Source organism: Xiphophorus maculatus, chromosome 2 (assembly GCF_002775205.1).
Source record: "Xiphophorus maculatus strain JP 163 A chromosome 2, X_maculatus-5.0-male, whole genome shotgun sequence".
Lineage (NCBI taxonomy): Eukaryota > Metazoa > Chordata > Actinopteri > Cyprinodontiformes > Poeciliidae > Xiphophorus > Xiphophorus maculatus.
Window position 1 is genome coordinate 18,617,948 of NC_036444.1, and position 21,937 is coordinate 18,639,884.

A 21,937-nucleotide genomic window follows, 5' to 3' on the forward strand; every position below is an offset into this window, starting at 1 on the left:
CATATTTAGTCTAAAGCCTCTGGTTTAGTAAGTGCTGGTAACTTCGAGGAGCAAAACTAAGGACATTTATTTTGGAAAATATCTTTACAGCTGCTCATCCTAAAATGCTATTCATGTCTTACCACCTTTTATAACTGAATTATGCAGATATTCACTTTATCACATTTTGATCCATGTGTGAACCTCTTTTGCAGTTTGTTCATGCATAAATTAAGGCAACCATTCACAAACCGGTTTTGTTCTTGCTCTGGTTTTCAGTGGGCAGACTGCCACCGCATCACATTGAGAAGTCATTGTTGCCTTCTTGGCATTGTTGCGAAAGGTTGGTCAGAAGTCAACACTAAGTGGTATGACTGGCTCTCTGGACGGGATCTCCTTACACTGGGAAGATCCTGGGAATAGTACAAAATGATGAGGGGGAAAAAAAGGTTAAGTGCTGTCGGGTCAAAAAGCAGCACGGAGATAAGAAATTGGGAGGGAGACTATCGTCGGTCTCAGCTTTATTTTTTCCCCATCTCAGGCTGTGGCTTGTGTTCTTGCAACATTAGGATATCCCTTTGTGTGGTACCTGCTTTTACAAACATATGTTAAATAATTGCATTAATTTATTGAGAAACAGAGAATGTCAATACCAATAAAGGTTGGAGTTTAAAATTTAATAAGACAGACATGTGGCCTAAAAGGCAGTATGTAAGATCAGCAGATTATAAGCAGTTGCACAAGCTGAAGGAAGCTTAACAAACATTAGTGTGAACTTGATTTGCAGTAGTTTCTTATTGTATTTGAACATGTTTGTAGTTTTAAACAAGTGTCATTTCTATATTATTGCAGAAAGTCCTGAAGTGCTTAAGCGAATTCTGTGTTTATGACAATTTTAGAAAATTTCACAATATATTATGAAATTAGAATCAAATCACTTGCATGTTTACCCTAACATGAACCAGTAGTGTATAATTTGCTACTGTTTTTTTTTTTTTTTTAGATTTTGTTTAATCAATTGTACATGTTATGTGGACATGCAGAGTGTTAACGCAGTATTTAACCTTTACTTCTCTGAAACACATCTATTTTGATCTTTTTTTAATGTGTTGTCTCGTGCAAACAGTCCCATCTCAATCGATCTCTGTCACACACCTTCCCACTCATCCCCTCTACACTCTGTTCTTATTAGCTTATTTGGTTTTTTTTTCTATTCTAAACTTCTTTCTTTATAATTCCCATAACCTTCTTGTGCCATCCATCCTCCCACAGTCTCTTTTTTCTGTTCCCCATGTCTTCCTCTGTGCCTCTTTTCATTCATTCATTTGTCCTTTTTGTTGTACTGACGCCTTCATTCAGTAAAAGATTTGACACATCATTTGTTTACTTCTCACTGGGAAAGCTGGCTTCAATGAAAGCTCAGATTTTTGTCACTTATTTAAATCTTTAAACTATGCATACTGTAGTTTGTCAGTTTGATGTTGTGTATTTTTTATAAGCAAATTAAAAATTGTCCATTTTTTTCCCACATTGAAGGTAGAAACAGTAGAAAAAACTTTTCGTAAATGGGATCCATATCTTCCATTTGCAATCCACCAAATAGATTAAAAGATGGTTTTACTCATATCCAGTTTAGCAAAAGTAATGATATAGAAGCTCACTTTGCACATAGCTGATGATGATTTTTGTAATTCAAACCACAACAGTGAAGATATTTTGTGATTTTGTTATTATTATTATTTTCTACATCTGTCTGTTATGGTCATGATTCTTCTTACATTAAACTTCAAATATAACAAGAAAAGTAAAGATACAGAAACGCTCTACAAAAAGCTATGTATGCCAAATGAATCAATATCATGTAGGGATCACCGGTGGTTACAATAACTTGGAATAAGGTTATTTTCCAGAAATCGGAATTGGCAGATCATGCTTTTTAAGGATCAGTGATCGGCCAGAATACTGCAATCAATGGACCCCTATTTAGAATATGTTAGATACGAAAAATTTGCTAGTTGACAAATATTCTGTGAATTATTGGGAGTTATTTTCCAGAGAAAAATCCAGAAATGGGTGAATCTGTGAAGACTAAACTGTAACATTTTGTATATGCGGATCTGCATTCCTACTCTGTTTTCCCTACTTGTTTTAGACTGTCTTGTGTGCTCAACTAAACCCATCCAGTAACAAAAAGCTTGTTACTGGTTCCAGTATAAATCTGTGGTATTTAAACTTAATTTTCTTAAATGCATGCAGACACAGATCAGCAATTTCCAGTCATATTTCTTAACCTCTATTTCTCTCTCCTCCAAACACATTTTCTTCTGCAGGGCCCAGTATACTGTATTGGTTTCTGCACTGTGGAAAACTGAGGTCCAGGACTGGGAGCTTAAATGCATGAATAGCCTGGTGCTGGATGAGAGCCATCATGAACCCAAAACAGGTAAAGTGGGCATAAAAGACATGCTAACACTGCGTGTTTGTTCCTATGTCAATTTCAAATTTATTTATATAGCACTTTAAAAACAGGTGTAAAACTGCACCAAAGTGTTGTACAAGAACGACAATAACACAAATTGATAAAAACAGAGTATCAAAACACTACTTCAAATAAATGCCAAAGAATAAAAATGAGTTTTGAGAAGCGATTTAAAATGATCCAGGTTTGCGGGCAGATACAATTTGGAAAGGTAGATTATTCCATAGAATAGGAGCAACAACAGAAAAAGCCCGATCTCCTTTCCTCTTAAGTCGGGTCTGAGGAACTGTCAGTAATTGCTAATTATTTGATCGTAGGGTTCTGGACACAGACTGAAATTTTAAAAGGTCCCAAAGATAAGGGGGAGCTAACCCATTTAAAACTTTATAAGTTAATAAAAGAATCTTAAAATCTATTCGATAAAAGACGGGCAGCCAGTGTAAAGAGGCCATTATGGGCCTTATATGGTCACGCTTCCTGGTTCCTGTAAGAAGCTATGCCGCTGCTTCTGGATCATTTGAAGTTGCTGCAGCTGTAATTTATCCATGCCTCTATATAATGAATTGCAATAATCCAAACGAGATGTAATGAAGGCATGGATAAGTCCTTAAAACCAAAATAAGATTTAACTTTTGCTAAAATCCGCAGGTGACAAAAACTTGATTTAACGACAGAGCTAACTTGTTTATCTAGCTTTAAACAGCTATCAAACGTAAAACCAAGACTCCTAGCAGAGGTCTGACAAAACCGAGCTAAAGAACCAAGAATCAGATCTGGATTTGTAGTGTGAAGACTTTGACCAAATAATATAACTTGAGTTTTACTTTGATTGAGGTGAAGAAAGTTTTGTTCCGTCCAAGATTTGACTTCAGCTAAACAATCTATCAATAGCTGAAGAGATTCATTTTTACCATTTTGTAGTTTAAAGGGCATATAAATCTGGACGTCATCTGCAAAGCAATGAAAAGAAACATTAAATTTATGGAAAATCTGATCAAGAGGCAATAAATACAAAATAAAAAAAATAGGACCTAAAATTGAGCCTTGGGGAACGCCGTTCTTTAAAGGTTTGGCCCCAGAACAACATTGGTCAAGAAGAACTGAGAAAGTTCTATTTTCTAAATATGATTTAAACCGTTCAAATACCGGGCCTCTCAGGCCAACACAATGTTTTAATCTATGTAAGAGAACCTGATGATTTACAGTGTCAAATGCTGCGCTCAGATCTAGAAGTAATAAAACTGCGACATTGCCGGAATCAACTGTTAAAAGAAGATCATTATACACTTGAAGCAAAGCTGTTTCAGTGCTATGAGCAGCTTTAAACCCAGATTCAAATTTCTGTTATATTATTGTCTTTTGATAAAATTTCAAGCTGAATAAAAACAAATTTTTCAAGGACCTTAGATAAAAAAGGGAGTTTGGAAATGAGCCTAAAATTTGCTAGTACACTTGAGTCTAGATTAGGTTTTTTAAGAAGGGGTTTAACCACAGCATGTTTAAGTATTGATGGGACACAACCTTACTGCAGTGAGGCATTTATCACCATTAAGATATATAGGCCAGAAGTGAGAAAAATGTCTTTTATTAGACGAGTAGGAAGACAATCCTAAGGATAATTTGATGGCCGCAGATGCTTAATAACTGAGGTCAGTTCATCTAAAGAAACTGGCTGAAAATGCTCCAGAATAGCTATGCATTGTGGCTTTTCTTGGGAATCTAAATCTAACAGGGTATTCAAGCCTCTAAGAGCTACAATTTGTTCTGTGAAAAACTTGGAGAAAGCCTCCCAAAGTTCAACAGAGGCTAAAGGGCCAGATGTAATCGAGGGATTAACAATCCCATCCAGGACATTCAAAAGGACTTGAGGCCTGTGCCTATTTGAAGCTACAAGATTAATGAAGTATTTAGATTTTGATAATTTGACATTATTCTGATAACTAAATAAACTGTCTCTCAAAATTTCAAACGAAACCTGCAATTTATCTTTTTTCCACCTCCTCTCAGCACGCCTACATTCCCTTCTGAGTGCACTAGTGGTTTCATTAAGCCACGGTTCTAAAAGTTTTTTTGTAGTTTTTATAGTTTTCAAGGGAGCTACTGTTTTTAGAGCATTTGAGCATGCATTGTTAAAATTTAGAATAAGGGTTTTAATATCAAGACTCCTATCAGTAGGGAATGTAGTATTAGCAAGGACTGCATTTAGTTGAAGAGCAGTACGAGAAAGTAGGGGTTTAGTGTTGTTTGTATCCACAGAAGATGAAATATTAATAGAAAATAAAACGGGCAAATGATCAGAAATACATGTCTGAAGGATTTCAATGATATCCAAACAAAGCCCATGTGATAACACCACATCCAGAGTCCCTTTAAATGCGTTGGCCCAACCACAGATTGTGTGAAATGGAATGAATCAATCAAGTCCAAAGAGTCCTTCACCAGTGGTTTATCTGGGCAGAATACATGTATATTAAAATCACCTTTAACTAAAATATGATCGTGCTCTAAAGTAATCCATGCCATAAGTTCTGAGAATTCATGAATAAAGTCCTTGTTGTGCTTTGGCGGACGGTAGACCACCACACACAGAATTGGTTCAGTTAATTTCACTTCAAAAACTTGGAGCTCAAAACTGGAAAATGAATTTCTAGATGATTGTTGACAGTGGAAACTGGATTTAAAAATTGTAGCCAGACCTCCACGTTTGCCAGTCAACCGGGGAGAATTTATAAAAGCACAGTTCTGAGGTAGAAGTTCAGAGAACGGGAACAACTGACCTTCTTGTAGCCAAGTTTCTGTGATGAATAAAAAATCCAAATCCCAAGAAGTAAACAGATCGTGTAGCATGAAGGTCTTGTTAGCTAAAGATCTAGCATAGAACAAAAAGGACCATTTGAACCCTGTTATGTTTATCAAACACTAGTATCTTATTGAGGATAATTTACTTTAGCTTTGTTGTTTCACTGCTATTTTTCTCACTCTGTAAGTGTGATAACACTTACATATAACATATATTACATATAACTTGCATATAACAGTAATTATTACCATTACTGTTAATAATGGTTCTGCATGTACCTGAGAACATTGCCTTAATAATTCACCTTTTTTCTAATCAAAAACATGTTCAAGTTGATTCAAAAATCCTTCCAGCTTTAAAAATATCAATTACTTGTTATAAAAGTAATATTTCCAACAACTTAATTGATAAATATGAAATAGCTAGCAAGCATGTAAAAGTGAATAACTAATACTCCAGAAACAAACTTTTCTGGTTTTGCTTACGTCATTAATTATTTTATTTTTTTAAAGCCGCTCAAGGAAGCAGACTTTTTGTAAAAGTTAATTCTTCAGAAAACCAGACATAAAATTCCTGTTAAAAAAAAAGAATCTGATGTGCACATGCATGTGTACAAGAGAGTCTGAGAGTGTAACTGGAAAGATCAAAGGCGCTGATGTCTTTTGAAGCTTGTTCAGATATCACCCACACACAATCTGGAAACCCCTCACCACCGGAGTCTGATCCTCTCTAAAGACATGTTGGAATGCAAGTGTCTTATGAACGTGCGTGTGAGAGTCTGCTGTGCACAGATGCTTCTGTGTGTGTGTTGGTGCATCCTGACAGGCTGAGAAAAGGCTAATAGATGAGTCACATGTTGGTGACTGCAGGGTATTAGTCTTGCTTGTGTGTTTTCTTTTATTTGCTGAGCCTTAAAACTGAGAGCCCACAAACGGTTTAGTGTCTGGCTTCTCTTTAGGAAAATCAGACACTTTCCTAAAGAGACTAAAAATGCTGAAATCTACATATTTTAATGCATTTTAATGGCTCAAAACCATTTTTATGCTCTTGGATTGTAAATTCAATTCAATAAAACTTTATTCATCCCAATGAGGCAATGTAAAAGGTGCTGAGAGCAACAAGAGCAGCACATTCAAAAACAGAAATGGCCACCTGAAAGCATCATCCAAAAAAAAAAAAATTTAAATTGCTGCACATTTAAGTGATGAAGGAGAAGAACCTTTTACTGTGAGTGTGTGCGAGTATGATCGTTATACTGGAGATAATCCATCACTATATGGATTACCTCCATATAGTGAGAGATAACTATATCTCACTATATAGTGAGAACTACAGTACAGAGTAGACCAAAAGTTTGGACACACCTTCTAATTCAATGGGTTTTCTTTATTTTCATGACTATTTATAAGGCAATAAATCCCACTTATTAACCTGACAGGGCACACCTATGAAGTGAAAACCATTTCAGGTGACTACCTCTTGAAGCTCATCAAGAAAATGCAGAGTGTGTGCAAAGCAGTAATCACAGCAAAAGGTTGCTACTTTGAAGAAACTAGAATATAAGGGGTATTTTTAGTTGTTTTACACGTTTTTGTTTAGTGCATATTTCCACATGTGTTATTCATAGTTTGATGCCTTCGGTGTGAATCTACAATGTCAGTAGTCATGAAAATAAAGGAAACTCATTGAATTAAAAGGTGTGTCCAAACTTTTGGTCTGTACTGTATATATACGTATATAATATATATGTATGTGTGTCTCAGTAAATCGAGATGAGTCATCCTTATTTTCTGGCCTGTCAGATGGTCTAGCCCTCAAGACAGCTGGGAAAATTGAGCTGATTCATTTGGTGCCTACTGATGCTGTTTTACTGCTTTCTCTCTCTCTCTATCAGATTTTCACTCACTCCCTCTATATGTTGTCATTTCAAAATAATTCTATCTATGAGTGCTTTTTACTATCTCATCAGTTCAGGTTATCAGCTCTTGATGTTCCTTTTTCTTGAATCTCCACATTGGAGCATTTTTAATGAGATTGCACAGAAATTTTGAAACTTTCCTCAGAGAAATGTTTGAAATGCAAAGATGCAAACACTACCTCAGTTCTAAGTCCTGTTTTTAGCATCAAAAAGCAGCATTGTCCGTAATGAGAGATGAGTGTGAAGATTTTATAGAGCTTGTTTTAAGGATTACTGTAAGGTTGCTTAAATGATCTTAGAGAGAGAAAAAAAAAAGTCCTCTGTCAGGACCTGTATGTGAGGTCCTCTCATTACGTCACGTTGTCATGACGTTGTCTTGTCATGCTACGCTGGGTCTGAAACGGCATCAAATGGTGGGAAAGAATTTCCTCTCCTTGCTTTTGAACACGAATAACTTCTGCTGAACCTTTTGAACATTTTTTATGTTACACCTAACTATAAGACTGCTGAATCATCAAATAAAACAGAATCACAATGGTTTGACAAAGACGCTGTTTTTGAATTTTACGCCTTTATTGCACTTAACATGGACAGTCTTTTTGCTCAAATATTTTCTGTTTTTTCTGAATGACATGTTTTATAGTGTAATTAATTATTCTCTTTCTATAAAGAAGAAATATACAATATTAGCTTCTCCCATACATTTAACACTTTTTTCCCCACATTTTTCTCTGCTGCATTTTGGAAACTGCAGCATCCAAAATGATCTGTCTATCCAAAGACTTCAATTATTTGTGTTTTGATCAACATTTTTTATGGGTACTTAGAAGTGTGGAATTACAAAAGGTTGACTGAAATGGTAAAATTTGAATAACTTTGTCAATTTCACAAAACGGTTTCTGTGTTTGCTTGAGGTGGTTTTTGGCTTTTCTGAAGAATAGTCAATGCACTGAAGGGGAGATTGAAACATATTAACGAAATAAGTTCTGATGTAGCAAACATTTTATTGTTTTCTGATAAGTTTTGCATAGCCTGGTTGAATTGATCCCAACCAGAATGTTTTTTGCAACATTTTAAAAGTTCATTCAAAATTTGCATGACAATGAGATTGTAATGTAGCTAGTTTGAATTTAATTTAAAATTTTGAACAATTGTTGCTTTTTTAGCTCTATGGTAATTGTTCAGACTAGATTTTTTTACAACTACATTACTTAATTTTTGATTGGAGGAGAAACTTTATCCTAAAGGGGTGGGATTATTTATTTTTCTGCCACATACTTCCATTTTATATCACAACCATTTAATTGTTACCTTCATTTGTTATGCACTTTCAGTACGTCATCACAAAATGACGTGATGGAATGCAAGTGTCTTGTGAATGTGCGTAAGGGAAATGCCTTTCCATTATGCTATTTACAACCGTTCTCGGTAGCATTGGATTGAAAAGTTGTTCCAATGATAATTCCAGCAGATTTGCGGGTCAGGACCTGATTAGGGAAAGTGCAACATCCTTCTTTATTGAATTACCACAGCAACACATCAGTCCTCTCTAACTCCACCAAGAATGCAGTAAATCTTTGGATTTTGCACTAGATTGTGTTGTCTAACAACATTCAAGAAAGTCCAATTCAATAGTTTACAAGTTTCTTAATTGTTAAAAAATCTGCTAGCCAGACATATTGTCGACTTATATGGCAAATCAGCAAATTGATGCAACCACTAAAAGACTGAATTAGTCCTTTAAGTTGGCACTCTTTGAATACACACTGCAGGCTACAAGTGAAATGAGAAGCAGCTGACTACCGGAGCACATAGCCTGACTAGTTAACTGTCTAAAATCAGCTTACTTAGTTTTACTGTGTAAAGAGCAGACTGGCAAAAAAAAGTAGATGATACTGGGGCCAATATGAAAGTTTACTTGAAAATGATCAAATTACTGTTAAGTGTGAGTTTAGCAGTTGTTTAATTCAAATTAAATAAATATACCAAATGTGTCATAGATGACTGTAACCAATGTCACTTTTGCACCACAGATAAAAAGAAAACAATCTTTAAATGTACCAGCTCACTGTCGTTGCTCTTGTAGTAAACTAGAAAACAAAAACATTCTTAAAGGTCAAACCAGCCTGGCCTGCCTGTGCAGTTAGCGTTGTCCGAGTGAGAGCAGACATTTGTTGCCTGTCCATAACAGAAGGCTGAGTCAGCATTTAAAGAAAGTTGATGTGATTTAAAATTATGCTTACTCAGGCTAAGAGGGGCTGAGAACACAAAGGCTTGTTCCTCTGTCCTCTAGAGGCTGCTTACCTCTTTTTATTCTCCTCCTTTTTGTCTCCATTCTTTCTCCTCCTGTTTTAATCTGCACCTCCTTATTTTTCCACTTCATGACCCTTGCCATCTTTCTCCTTCATCATTCATCTAATTTTTCAGAAAATCTCTTTTCTCTTTGTTTCGACTGCATCTTTTTCATTCCCAATGTGTCTTCCATTTCTACCCCAGAGCTTTTCTGTCTCTTTTTTTAAAATTTCTCTCCCTGTACTGTAGCAGATGCCAGGGACTCGTTCTCCTCAGCGGGCTCCCAGGATACCTGCTCCGTTGTCTTCCTGTCTGCCTTCTGCTTTGGCCTCAGTGCAGTGACTCAGCTTTATTTTCAACCAAAACAACCTTCCACAGTCACTGCTGCATAATTAAGATGCATTTTACCATTGGCAGACCGTCCAATATTTATATGCTTCTATTATGCATCTAGATTGTGATTGATGGGTTAATCATAGTGACTTGATGACTAGACCAGGTACCCAAACCATTGCTAAAATGTAAGTGAATCATCACTGACAAGGGAGCCCACTGGTCTTGATGAGAAAGGAACGTGCGTGAAAGAGGTTTTTTTTGTTATCATAATTAGACTCTTTCTTTCACTCTTCACACTCTTCTGCAAGGCTGGTACTCATTAATGCTCAGGTTGCTGTGGGCCAAGGACATCTGTTTTGCAACTAATTATGAAGTCATTAAATCAAAAACCTGTTTGGTGCTTGATTTTTAGCATTTGCATGAAGTTACCTAACATTATGAGAAGTTACATCACCAACCCCAAAACCTAAAGAAACTGCACACAGTAGATTAGAAAACTATTATTCCAACTTAATTTTGATATTATATAAGCACTTCTTCTGTTTATGCAATGTTAAGGAATAAACTGCCTAATCCATGAAAAGGTAGCTGGCATCATTGTTTTTATAGTCATTGGGTATCAAATTTCATTTATTTTCTGTTGAGGAACATTATTGAACATTTTGAACGGCACAAATGTAAATGCACCCAGTAGCATTCAAGGTTGATTCTCAACATCAATAAATTATTCTTATATTGACATTTTAAGATCCAGATGATCAAATTAAACTCAAGACAAATGAATATGATTAAATTAGAATATTTGTTTTAGTAAATCAATTCTAAAACTGAAGCTTTTTATGTATAAAGATACATTACAGACAGAATTATATGTTTCAATCTTTTTTTTCCCTCAATGTTCATAACTTGACTTGCTGCCAATTAAACCTCAAAACTTAGTTATACTTGGGAAATTAGAGAAGATACTTTGGTTTCAAGACAGACAATGTCAGACAAACCAAATCCAAGAAGTTATAGGTGGTCACAACAAAATCTAAAATTATGATGGAATTTATTGTCCCAGATAGAGTACCGTAACTTAGTGGTTTTAAAGGAAATTGGATTAGCCCTCACACTCATGCAGTTAGAATATTTTTAGTCAAATTGTTCTATTTTAGAAATGGAAACATTTGCATGTTTTGAAAACCAACTGCCTTGGAAGTGTTTCAAGAATTTGCAAATGGAAAATAGCAGCAGGACAACAATATTCTACCATGGTTAGGTTTAATAATGTCACACATACACACAAAAAAACATTTTCTGGTGTTCTAACTCATGTCTGCTTTAGTCATCTAACCCTTTGTTATTGAAAAAGGTAAAGATTATTTTTGTTCACTTATTTCATGTTTTTGTGGACATTTTATTTTCATGCCTAAACTATTCCAGAGATTAAATTATAAATAAGTAAGTTTTTTATGCATACTTTTGATTTGAAAAGTACTTTGGTAAAGTTTTCAGTTCTTCCTTTTTCATCCCTCTCCATTTCATTCCATGTCACTGTTTACAGTACTTTGACCTCTGCCCATCTGCCTCCTTCAGACCCATGCACTGCTTTATGTATATTAAAATGGTTGTGCATATTTTTGTGTGTATCTTACAGTCCAGGGATCTACAAGCACAGTCAGTATCAGAATCCACCTAGAATCACTTAACGAGCTGCTTTTATTATCACTTTCCCCTCTGGTATCATGATAAATGATTCAGGCTCAGGAATTATAACTTTACTGCACTGTGTGTTTTTATACAAGGGAATATTTTTCAGGAGTAAAAATTATATTTTTCAGGTTTTAAATGAACATGGTACATGGATATCAGTGCTATCTTGGCAATTTTCTGGTAATATATCTCATTGTTGAAACTGAATTGTATCCATTAGTCGTGCAGGAATGTGACCTATTTAACCTCTAAGGGTGTTTAGCCTACTTATGACCCTCAGACTAGCCTTGCTTTCTAGTAAGCCTGTTGTAATCCTCCTTCTTCACAAAGTATTTGTTTCTGCTAGTTAAGGTGGAATGCCACCTGCTCAATCAGCCTCTAGGGCTGATCCAGCCCTATTATTAGGCAAAATCTTGTGAGCAGGACTTTTGCCATTTAATTTCATAAATTTTGACAGGCACATAGTAGCTTGCATTTAGCTTATCTAGCTTTTGTCAATTTAACACACACTTTTTCTTTACTTTGTAGAAAATAAAGGACTGCATTCTTAAACTACCTCAAAATTCCAATCAGATATTTCTTTATATTCTACTTCTAATGAGTTCGACTTTGATATAATCTTTGAGTAGCAGTTAATAGTTTTTATGCATGGAAGATCCCTAACTGTATTAAAAAAATTGAATTGGAGTGACACTTTGATACCGTTAGTCTTTTTCTGCTCACCTGAATTTAGCCAGTTTTTGCAGAATCCTGTTAATCTGTTGTCAGCTTGAATTAGATGTGTTGAAGCAGGATGACATTCAGGGTACACTTCCCTGAATTTTTTTCTTGACTTAAGACACCTAAACTCTTGTGCGTTAGAATTCAGGATTACACTGAGGTTATAATTTGGAAAAAACTTTGACTCAATATGCAGATCATGATTTTAGAGATGACTCACTCAGCTTTTGAGATTTAAACTGCAGTGGGTGTTCTTCTTTTATCAGGTTTTATTCTAAAATGTGTGTGGATGAAATGGGGATTGTATTAATGTGAAAGTAAATACCTTTTTTCCAAACACTTAGTGATGATTTTTTCCTTTTTTTGATGAAAGGAAGCTTGTACACCGCTTCTTTCTCCCTTTAGGTAGTCAGCGATTTAAGAGTTGGTTAGTTCTTCTTTTTGAGGATATGTGTCTGGTAATGGGATTAAACGCCACAGTTGGGGCATGAAATATGAGAAAGAGAAAAAAACAGGAAAAATATGTTGGTCTTGGCTCATATCTTCCTGGGTTAGATACCAAAAGTTTCCCTTCCAGTCTGATGTCATTTTTGAATGAATATTCACATTGCCAGCTCTCCTTATGTGCAACAATACATTTTTTTTTTGCCATTTTCCCTCTTCTGCAGTTACACCCTGTGGCTGTCTTGGAATTGTGCCATTAAACTGAAGCAACGAAAGGTTGCGTGTGTATTCGGAGTGGATGAAATTCCACAAAGGGAAAGACTTGTGAATAAAGAGGGGGATGTGCTTTGTTAAAGATTACTGGATTATCTTAATTGTGTCAACTTTTATTAAAATCTAGGACATGATATTTGAAAGAGCCTTTGATGATTTGCATGCATGCAAATCATCAATGTGGGTCATATTTTACTTGCCAAATAATGTAAGAAGACTCTGCTCTTGCATACAAAATATGTGTAGATGTTAAAACTGACCTTTGGCAGGGAAATGAATTTATATGGAACAATATAAAGAGTAGATGGGGAAAGTTTGAGAGTGTAATGTCCCGTAAACTGAGTGTTCTTTTGGATTGATGAAACCTTTCTGTAGCTCTTTCGATATTCCCCCAACCTCTTTGTTTCTAATAACACAAAGTTTACATTACCAATCTGTTGCTCTAAACCAGCACTGTATCATGTTGTTGAATCACATCACCATCTTGGATAAATCTTTAATGCAGTTTCTAACATCTAATATCTTTTATGCTGATGACATTACGCTTGCTTAAGCTCTCTTTGCCTGAATGAATGCAAGTATCTGTTTTCTGTGTCAGCCACATACGTCACAAGTTTTTAAAAAATATTTTTGTCATTATTTCAGCTATATTTTATCTTAGCATTTCGTTTATGTTTGCTTATCTGGCCTACAGTCTAACAGTTCATCTCATCATGCACTATCAAAGGTCAGAGTGTTGGGTTTTAATTAGGGAAGTTTTTAGATTTTAGCCAACATTCTGAACATTGCTGCAGTTGTCTGTATTTTCCACTCCTTGTTTTGTCTGGTGGTTGTCTAAACCTATCCATGTGAAATAATTACAGGATCAAGATCTGATGCATTTTCATTCCATTTCTTCCATTTTTAATTGAGCTTTTGGCACTCTGTTGACTGAATCTTTGCAGGCAATGGTTTGTTTGTTTTTTTGCTTCTCCTTATGCACCTTCTAAATACTTAGTATTCCCAAGCATCATTTAATACCACACTCCTTAGGGAGCTTTACCTGTCTGTCATTTTCACGCAAGTGGGAAGCACAGGAATGATTTGGCTCCTGTCTGATTAATGAGAACATACAGTTTGTAAGATGAGATGTTGATCCCTTTGAGAACTGAAGTATTATTACAAACTGTTGTGACAAGTGAGTGTGGGTGGAAGTATTTGTCCGTAATCCTTATGTTTGCTCGGGGAAAAAAAGGAGCATGTTAATGAAAACTTTTCAAACAAAGTGGTCTTAAATGAAGTATTTTTACATAGTTTGATTATTAAGAAGCTAGATTAAATAATATCACAGTCCTTTGATATCATTTTACAGGTAGCTTACTTATAAAGGAGGTCATGCAAGGGAATTTTGTAAATTTTCTTGGCAAGTTTAAGATTCCATATGTTTTTATTTTTATAAATTAGATCTGTAAAAAAAAATCTGACTTTTAAATAATCTCTAATCAATGTAAAATGTTCCAGTTCATTTTACACTGACTAATCTATATATTTTAGATTTTATGTTAATCTAATTCTAAGTTGATCCTAATGTCAAAGAAAAGCAAATTCTCTCTTTTTATATCTTAAGAAATAGAGTAAAGGTTTTAGGAATCACTGTGTAGGTCAATATCTGTTTGAACAGTCTGTCCAATAATTTAAAATAATCAAATGCAGTCCAGAAGCCTTAAACAACCTTTTGGTGGGAACTTTACCTAAGAGATTTCCTTTAGCAGTTAGTGGCCGGTTGCATGAATTCTTGCAATGTTGAAAAATAAAGATGGACCAATCAGGCTTTTATGTGTGACCTGATTCCAATTTCTCTTTGAAGACTAAAATATTACAAATTCCTCACATCAGCAGGAATTATTTATATTAGATGTACAACCTCAACATGAATGTGTAAGGGTCTTTCTAACATAAAACAAGATACAATAACTAGAGTTTAAATTTTAAAAAACTTTAATTCACTTCCTTCAGTCCATTTATATGGTATTTATTCACAAAATATATTGGGCACTTTACAAAAAACGTTCAAATTTATATACAAAGCTACACAGGAAGTTCAATTCACTGACAGAGATGGATTCAGTCAGTTACTTAACTTGATTACATGGTGGTGAAACCATGTAATCAAAAACCATGTAATCATAAACTGATCAAGTTCAGTTGATCATTCAGATTGGTAAGATGCTTTCTATACATTAACACCCATCATACTTCATTGAGTTATTTAGCACCTTTTATCACTAGTTATTTCCAAAAGCCTGGCAGTATGTCCAGTGACAGATGAAAAAACTCAAAAACATAAAGCAAAGCAAATTCAGTTCACCTCACTCAGCTGTCTTGTTTACTTCTGAGAATTTAGCTCTTTCTTCCAACTTTAAGAAACTGTATTGATATTTCACTATATTTTAGAAAATGCTTTGTTGATTTAAATAGTTTCTTACATTTCTGTGTACCCTTAACTTCAGTTTTAAATTTCTCACTAATACTTCCAAAGGAACATGATCCATTATCCACTCAGTAATGACGACCATCTCTTTAATGTTGTTGTTGCTGTTGCCTTTGTACGGATCAAAAAAATGTTAAATTTTTACATTTTCAACATAAAGGTCATCATTTATAGTCAGTTCAGCAGATAATTGCCTAATTTTGGTCGGTGGATTTGTGTATTTCTACTATTTCTTGAAATAGTTTGTAGGTGATCTGTTTTTCATCAGCCATTTATATCACTAAAACAACCACTCAAGACTTCCTCTCTTTCTGATTTCAAAATAAGAAACTCAGTACATAAAAGGTGTCAGGTTTAAAACATTGATTCTTGTATCTGATGCGTGCTATAACAGCTTACACTGACCTTTCCAGGCAAGGTCACATGCCAGCAGAGCAGTATAGTACACAAAGAAACTTGAAATTGATGGGAAATATCATGGTGCTTTAATATAACAAGATCTCATCCTGGCATCTTATTACATGTTTATTTTATTTTTGAGAGGAATCATACAGGTTGAGCATTAAATATTTAACAGTATTTAAAATAGCTTTGTCCTGCTTCCCATCTAAGCAGAAAGTGATTGATTTGGCAGTCATAGCAGTCCACTATTATGGAAAGCACTGGTTAATATAAACATAGCCTTTAAAATCTAATTTCTAAAAACATTTTATTTTTATTGTGTGGCTGTAAATTGTCTAACCATTTAATGCATTGGTAAGGAGAACCATTTTTGTAGCTTATTGTGTAAGCTTCCGTACTGCTTTTATGTTTACTTTACATACAGCCACCTTGGCCCCATCCCTCAGCATTGTACTTGCTGAATGCTTTATTTCCTTAACCTCCTTATCTTTTTTCCTCCATCCACTGGTCCTTTAACTCTTATTAGCTGAAGAACTGTTACTCTTTGTACACATACATGTCCTGAAACAGACATAAAAAGCAGTGGAAATAAAATAATAATTACTAAGAGCTTTAACACATTATAATAAATTGTGATAAAGTTTTCATCAAACAGTATTTTGGAATAGTAATATTCTGAATTTATCTGTACACTTTATTCATATAGTAGGCTACTCACAGTTATCATGACATTATTCTGGAGGCCAGAAAATTGAGAAAACTTTAAAGATATCAAGTTTTTTATTTCTTTTTGTTATTTTTTCCAGCCTTATCCTCCATCTTGCTCTCTCTACACCATTTCTGTTTTGTCTCTGGAAGTCCCCATTCTTTCATTTATAATCTATGACTGCATTTTTCTCTGAGTTCACACATCTTTGTGCTTTCTGCTGTTTGCTTATTTTTGGTCTTTTTCAGTTTTCTATAATTACGGGCTAATCAGGTTGTCTTTTGGCATGTAGAATGAAAAAGGTATCACATCTTTAGAATAAGCAAAGGTTTTTGAGACTTACTATAGTACACTTACATACTTTGATTGATTAGTCTACTCTATAGGTTGTTGATTTAACCTGTGTAATCTTAGGGAGATTTAAAGAGACGTGATTAGGCCCAGAATCTTTAACCAACTTTGATGCTCATGATGAGCCAGAAGGATAAAATGACCAAATGCTCACACTTCCAACACATCTGTTGGTATTTTTATTTTATTTGCTTTTTAAAGGAAAGGCTAAGATAGACTTCCTAACAAATTACTGCCTTTGTTTTGTAATCCAGTGTACAGTTATACTTTTTTTTGACACGTATACTCTCAGCTTTGTTATTTTATTGTCAGTCATGCTGAACAGCAAAAAGTCCTAATATAAGGTGTAAAGTGTTCTTATGATAATTTAACTCGTCTAACTCAAGGATCAGCAGCTTTTTCAACCCCAATATCATTTTTTGTTATCACCTTTACAAAATAAAACTTGTCCAGGGTTATGAAACCTCCCTTATGGGGAAAAAAAGAGATACAATTTTATATGTACTGTCTGAAATGTTTCCTTGTGAAAGAGGCAGAAAAGCTTCATTTCTTTGTTTTGGAGGGAGATTTCTGTATGTTTAATTTAGAAAGTAGGGTACATCAGCATAATCTCTACAAACGCAAAAGCATCTGAGCATCCTGCTTTGTTTTTCTAACATCTTGTTTATTTTCTTTTGGGACTTTCTCCCTTCTTTCTGCATCTCATCACTTTCTCTAGCCTTTCATGTCTCTCTTCTTTTTCTTTCTAATTGTAAAAGATTTAACAGATTGTATTTTCTCTTTAACCTACAATCACTGAAAAAGCTGCACTATATGTACGACTTGGCACTTATGTTGACTTTAAACTAACAAATAAAAACATAATATCCTGAATGACGCACGGTTGTAAATGCCGGAGTCAGTGAGCTCAGTCTGGAGCTTCCTCTATGACTCAGGGATTTAATGAGAAGGTCTGAATGACAACGGGTGTTTTACTGCCCACACACTCTTTCTCTCTGAAAGTCAGTTTCAGATAACACAACACTGCTGATTCTTCAATGTCCAGCCATTAATGCTGATGACATGCAGCCGTTTGAAGGTTGTGTTTTAGTGTGTTTGAAGCTCTGACGTCCTTTGGGACAGAACACCTGTAGCTTGGATTGAAAAGCTCTGATGCAAGGCCTGGGATCAGCAGATCCTGTAGCCTGGGAATTCACTGACACTGCTCAATAGCAGTTTTGAGGTGCTGATCATTTAGAGACGGAAAGAGAAAGTAATGAAGGTTAAAAGATGTCCATGTTTTAGACTCACGAACATGATTCAGCTTGCAGTCATCACATCTCTGCCTCAGCAGATTGTTTAAGACCAGATTTTAAATTGAAGGTGACTAAAGTTATTTGTCTTTTTGGTTACAAAGTGAGGCCCCATCTATGTCCTTGTTTAAACTCATTTTAAAAAGCTATCATCCTACTGTAACAGTAGATGGGCTACTAAATAAGCTGGACAAAATGTCTTCATTGCATCGTTTGCATTTCGACTTGATATCCATCCTGCTGGACAGACTGTCACTGAAGCACACAGCTGGCACAGATGGTGATGCATAAGATGCTAAAGGTTTTCACAGATTATCTGTCTCATACCATACTGTCACCGCATAGTGACAGTTTCAACAAGTATGTGATGTTTATGTTTTTATTCAGTTCATTCATGTTCAGTTACATACTGTAGCTTTAATGGCACTAAACCAGTGCTGCCCAGTCTCGGTTGCATCTATGTTTTGATTTAGTGAAACTGAAGAACCTGTGCAACAAGACGGCACTGTGTTTGTATCATATTCCAAACTGGCTGAGTTACAGCGACTGAGCGGGATCCAAGATTAAATCATCTGAAGGATTTCCTTTGATCCTTAGCCAATACCCAATGAATTATGGTTTTAAATAATGTGTGGAGATATTACAGAGGCCTTTGTTGCACCCAAAAAACGTAGAATAACAATGCAATAATCTTCTACTATGAAAAGGAAAGACGGGAAGAAAGGAACAGCTTGCAATAAGTTATGTTGTCAACTTTGTTTTCCTATATGACATGATTAGGTCTCTTAAAAGTGTTTGAAGTAATAAAGTAGTAAAATATTTGTGGGGAATTTTGATTAATCATGGTGTTACAGCATTAACAGTTGTAGAGAAAAATTTTATCCTATGCCAAAATGACAACAAATGTCAAATAAGTTGTTTTTCCCCTGTTTGGTGGTATAACTTTTTTGTCCTATATGCAGGTAATATGGGCTATGAGGTTCTCAAAGTATGATAACCAAGATTTGTCATTGTAGTCTCAGAAATTAGAAATAAAATGTGTAACAATCTAATTGCTTTCTAATTTTCATTTTTTCCTTCTGCGGTTTGTGGATTGTTGTTAAAACAACTTTACCTTAATAGTGATGAGTGGCATGATTGCAGTTCCCGCTTCATGACCGTGTTGTTCTTATTTGGAAATATATTTGAACAACCAGTAAATTAATATGTCTGTAGCAACTTTGTCCATTATCCAGCTGAGCACCACTGTAGTTCTGACCAAAACCTTTGACTTCATGTTTCCATAATATTTTATTTAGTGTGACTAACTACATGGCAGGGCCAGGCATGTTGTAAATTGGACCTGTTAGTCCTCTGATATTAAAATAGACCTTGTCGAGACTCAACTCATTGTGCTATGCTTGATTTCATGAACCTGGGATCTTTCTAATAGTAAGCAAATACTGTGTATAGACCAGGAGTAGTGTTGCATTTTATTTTGTGACATTTTATGATATGCTGAGTGCAGCTTGTTTTGTGTGATGAAACAAAGTTGTTTTCAGTTTTACTTTAATTAAAGTTGTTTGAGGAGGACTGACTGAGTGTCTGGCTGCTGGGTGGCAAGTCTAGTGAGGGCAGAAGTGCCTGCAGAAGGCTTAGCTTCAACAATAAATCACTCCTACATAGTCACACATTCATTCAGGCCTACTCATTACCCACTTGAGTCATACAGAAACTGCTCAGATGAGCTCACCCGTGTTAATACTTCCACTGTCTGGATTTATGTCTTCAACAAAAACAAATATTAAACATATAGAATTGTTTGTAGATTTGTTTCTTGTTTGTTTGTGACAATTCTACTAACACCAAAGTTCAGAAGAGGCAACTGCATGCTAGTATTGAAAATGAACTTCCAAATAAACCCACCTACTTCCTTGTAACTGACTTTACTGTAAATTGCATGCTGTTAAATCACTTTGTCAACTGCAAAGACGCTTCATAAAGGGAGGCTGCATATTTATGCGTATTCAGTCGTGGTGGATGTCTTTTCAGTCTTACAGTTTGAAATTATTTACCATATTATTTCAGACCATGGATATTCTTAAGCCTTATGTTTTTATCTTGGTTGGTTTTTGGGTGGTTGACTGGAGACATGCTGTGACACGTCAGTGTTTTGATTTCTGCTGTGGAAGGGAACCCCTCCTTAACTGATGTCTGACGGTGATTGAGATGGATCGCAGGGAGGGAAGGAAGGAGACAGAGACGTGAGGCAGAGGGTGAGAGCCATGGGCTATAGGAAAAGGGAGGGTGTGTCTGGGAAACTGAGTTGCTTTAACATCAAAGATGACCCTAGTCAAAATTCTGCAAAGACCTTGCATTAGGTCTACACTTTATCATCGTCTCTTCCTGTTTGGCAAAGGCCTTATCCTCAAAACCTCTGTTCAGGCATATGAAAATTAGAGGAGTACGTCATCTCTTAAGCTTGTGAATGTGTACATGAATGAAGTGCTGCGGAGTCCTCTGGACTTGATAAAGTGCAATACAAGTACAGACCATTTACCATTCTTTTGGTAAACATGCGTCCCAACTCTGAGTTATAACTGCTCAGAGTGATTTTTGACAAAATCAAATTCACTTTAAGTCAAGTTTTTGTTGCACAGTTTTAGCAGCAAGACAATTCAAAGTGCTTTACATCATGAAAACATCATACAGTTACAAATTATGAAACATGCGATAAACATCATCAAAATAATCAAACAAATACATCAAACATCCTTGTCAATGTTTGATCAACATAAAACAATAGTTAAAGCAAAAACTATATGTTTAGTTGAGATAATATTCTGACCTTCTTAATGTTATAGAGATTAAGATAAAGTCCAACACTTGGAATAAACGTTGTCTTTTCTGGGTGGAAGGACAAAGCCAGAATTTGACTTTGAAAACAGAAATTTTTATGGTGATGCCCTAAAATCATCATCATATCATCAGGGAATTAAAAATAAGTGAATGCGTTTTGCCTAATACAATGGCAAAGTTTTTGAAAAAAAGAAGAAAATCATTGTCAATGTTAAACTGGGGATCATATAAATCTGTCTTAGCTGTGCAGTGGGATATATTTGAGAGACAGTGCTGAGACACTTGTATGTTTAACCAGAGCCAGATTTTCTTTACCAACACTGTCGACTTGTTTATCTCAATTTTTGGTTTGTTCTTGGGGAAAATTGTCTCAGAATTCATGAAATGGTGATTAGTTTGTTTGTTAACCTGTTGCTAGAGATGTCCTAATCTGATGCAATATGACTAATACATTTAATGACATGTGCAGGTAATTCAGTAAATTAGATATAATTAAAAGGTTTATTTATGTCAAGGATTTTTTTTAAAAAGTAAAACTTGTTTATAGTAAAGATTCATTCCAGACATTTTATATTAACAGTGTTTATCTGTTAATTTTACAATTTTAGCTTGGAGCTAATGTAAATCCCAAGATGTTCTCTGAAAATTAAAATAAAGATTGAAGGCCTGATCAATAGTATGTCCATGTATTTTAAGAGCCTCTGTGGATTTTTTTATTTTTATTTTTTTTATATAAATCAATCACAGTAATATCATATTGATTATACCAGTCTGCCACTGACTGTGGCAACTTCACATTGGATCTCAAGCAACATTGATTATAATCAACTCTTCTTCCTCCACACCCTGGTAGCTATATTGATTTACAAATGCATCCAACTTTTATACTACAAATGATTATCCTTAACAAAATGACAATTAGCCCTAAAACACATTGATTGT

General features: G+C 35.1%; 1 protein-coding gene across 1 annotated transcript in view; it reads left to right on the plus strand.

Moving 5' to 3' along the window:
- The window catches only part of LOC111605854 (TBC1 domain family member 8B-like), a 47,141-nt gene that overhangs the window by 8,290 nt on the left and 16,914 nt on the right, over positions 1-21,937 (plus strand). The window contains exon 10 of the mRNA XM_023325027.1: positions 2,310-2,422. Coding sequence (XP_023180795.1) covers positions 2,310-2,422 — 113 coding nt within the window. The remainder of the gene's footprint in view (positions 1-2,309; positions 2,423-21,937) is intronic.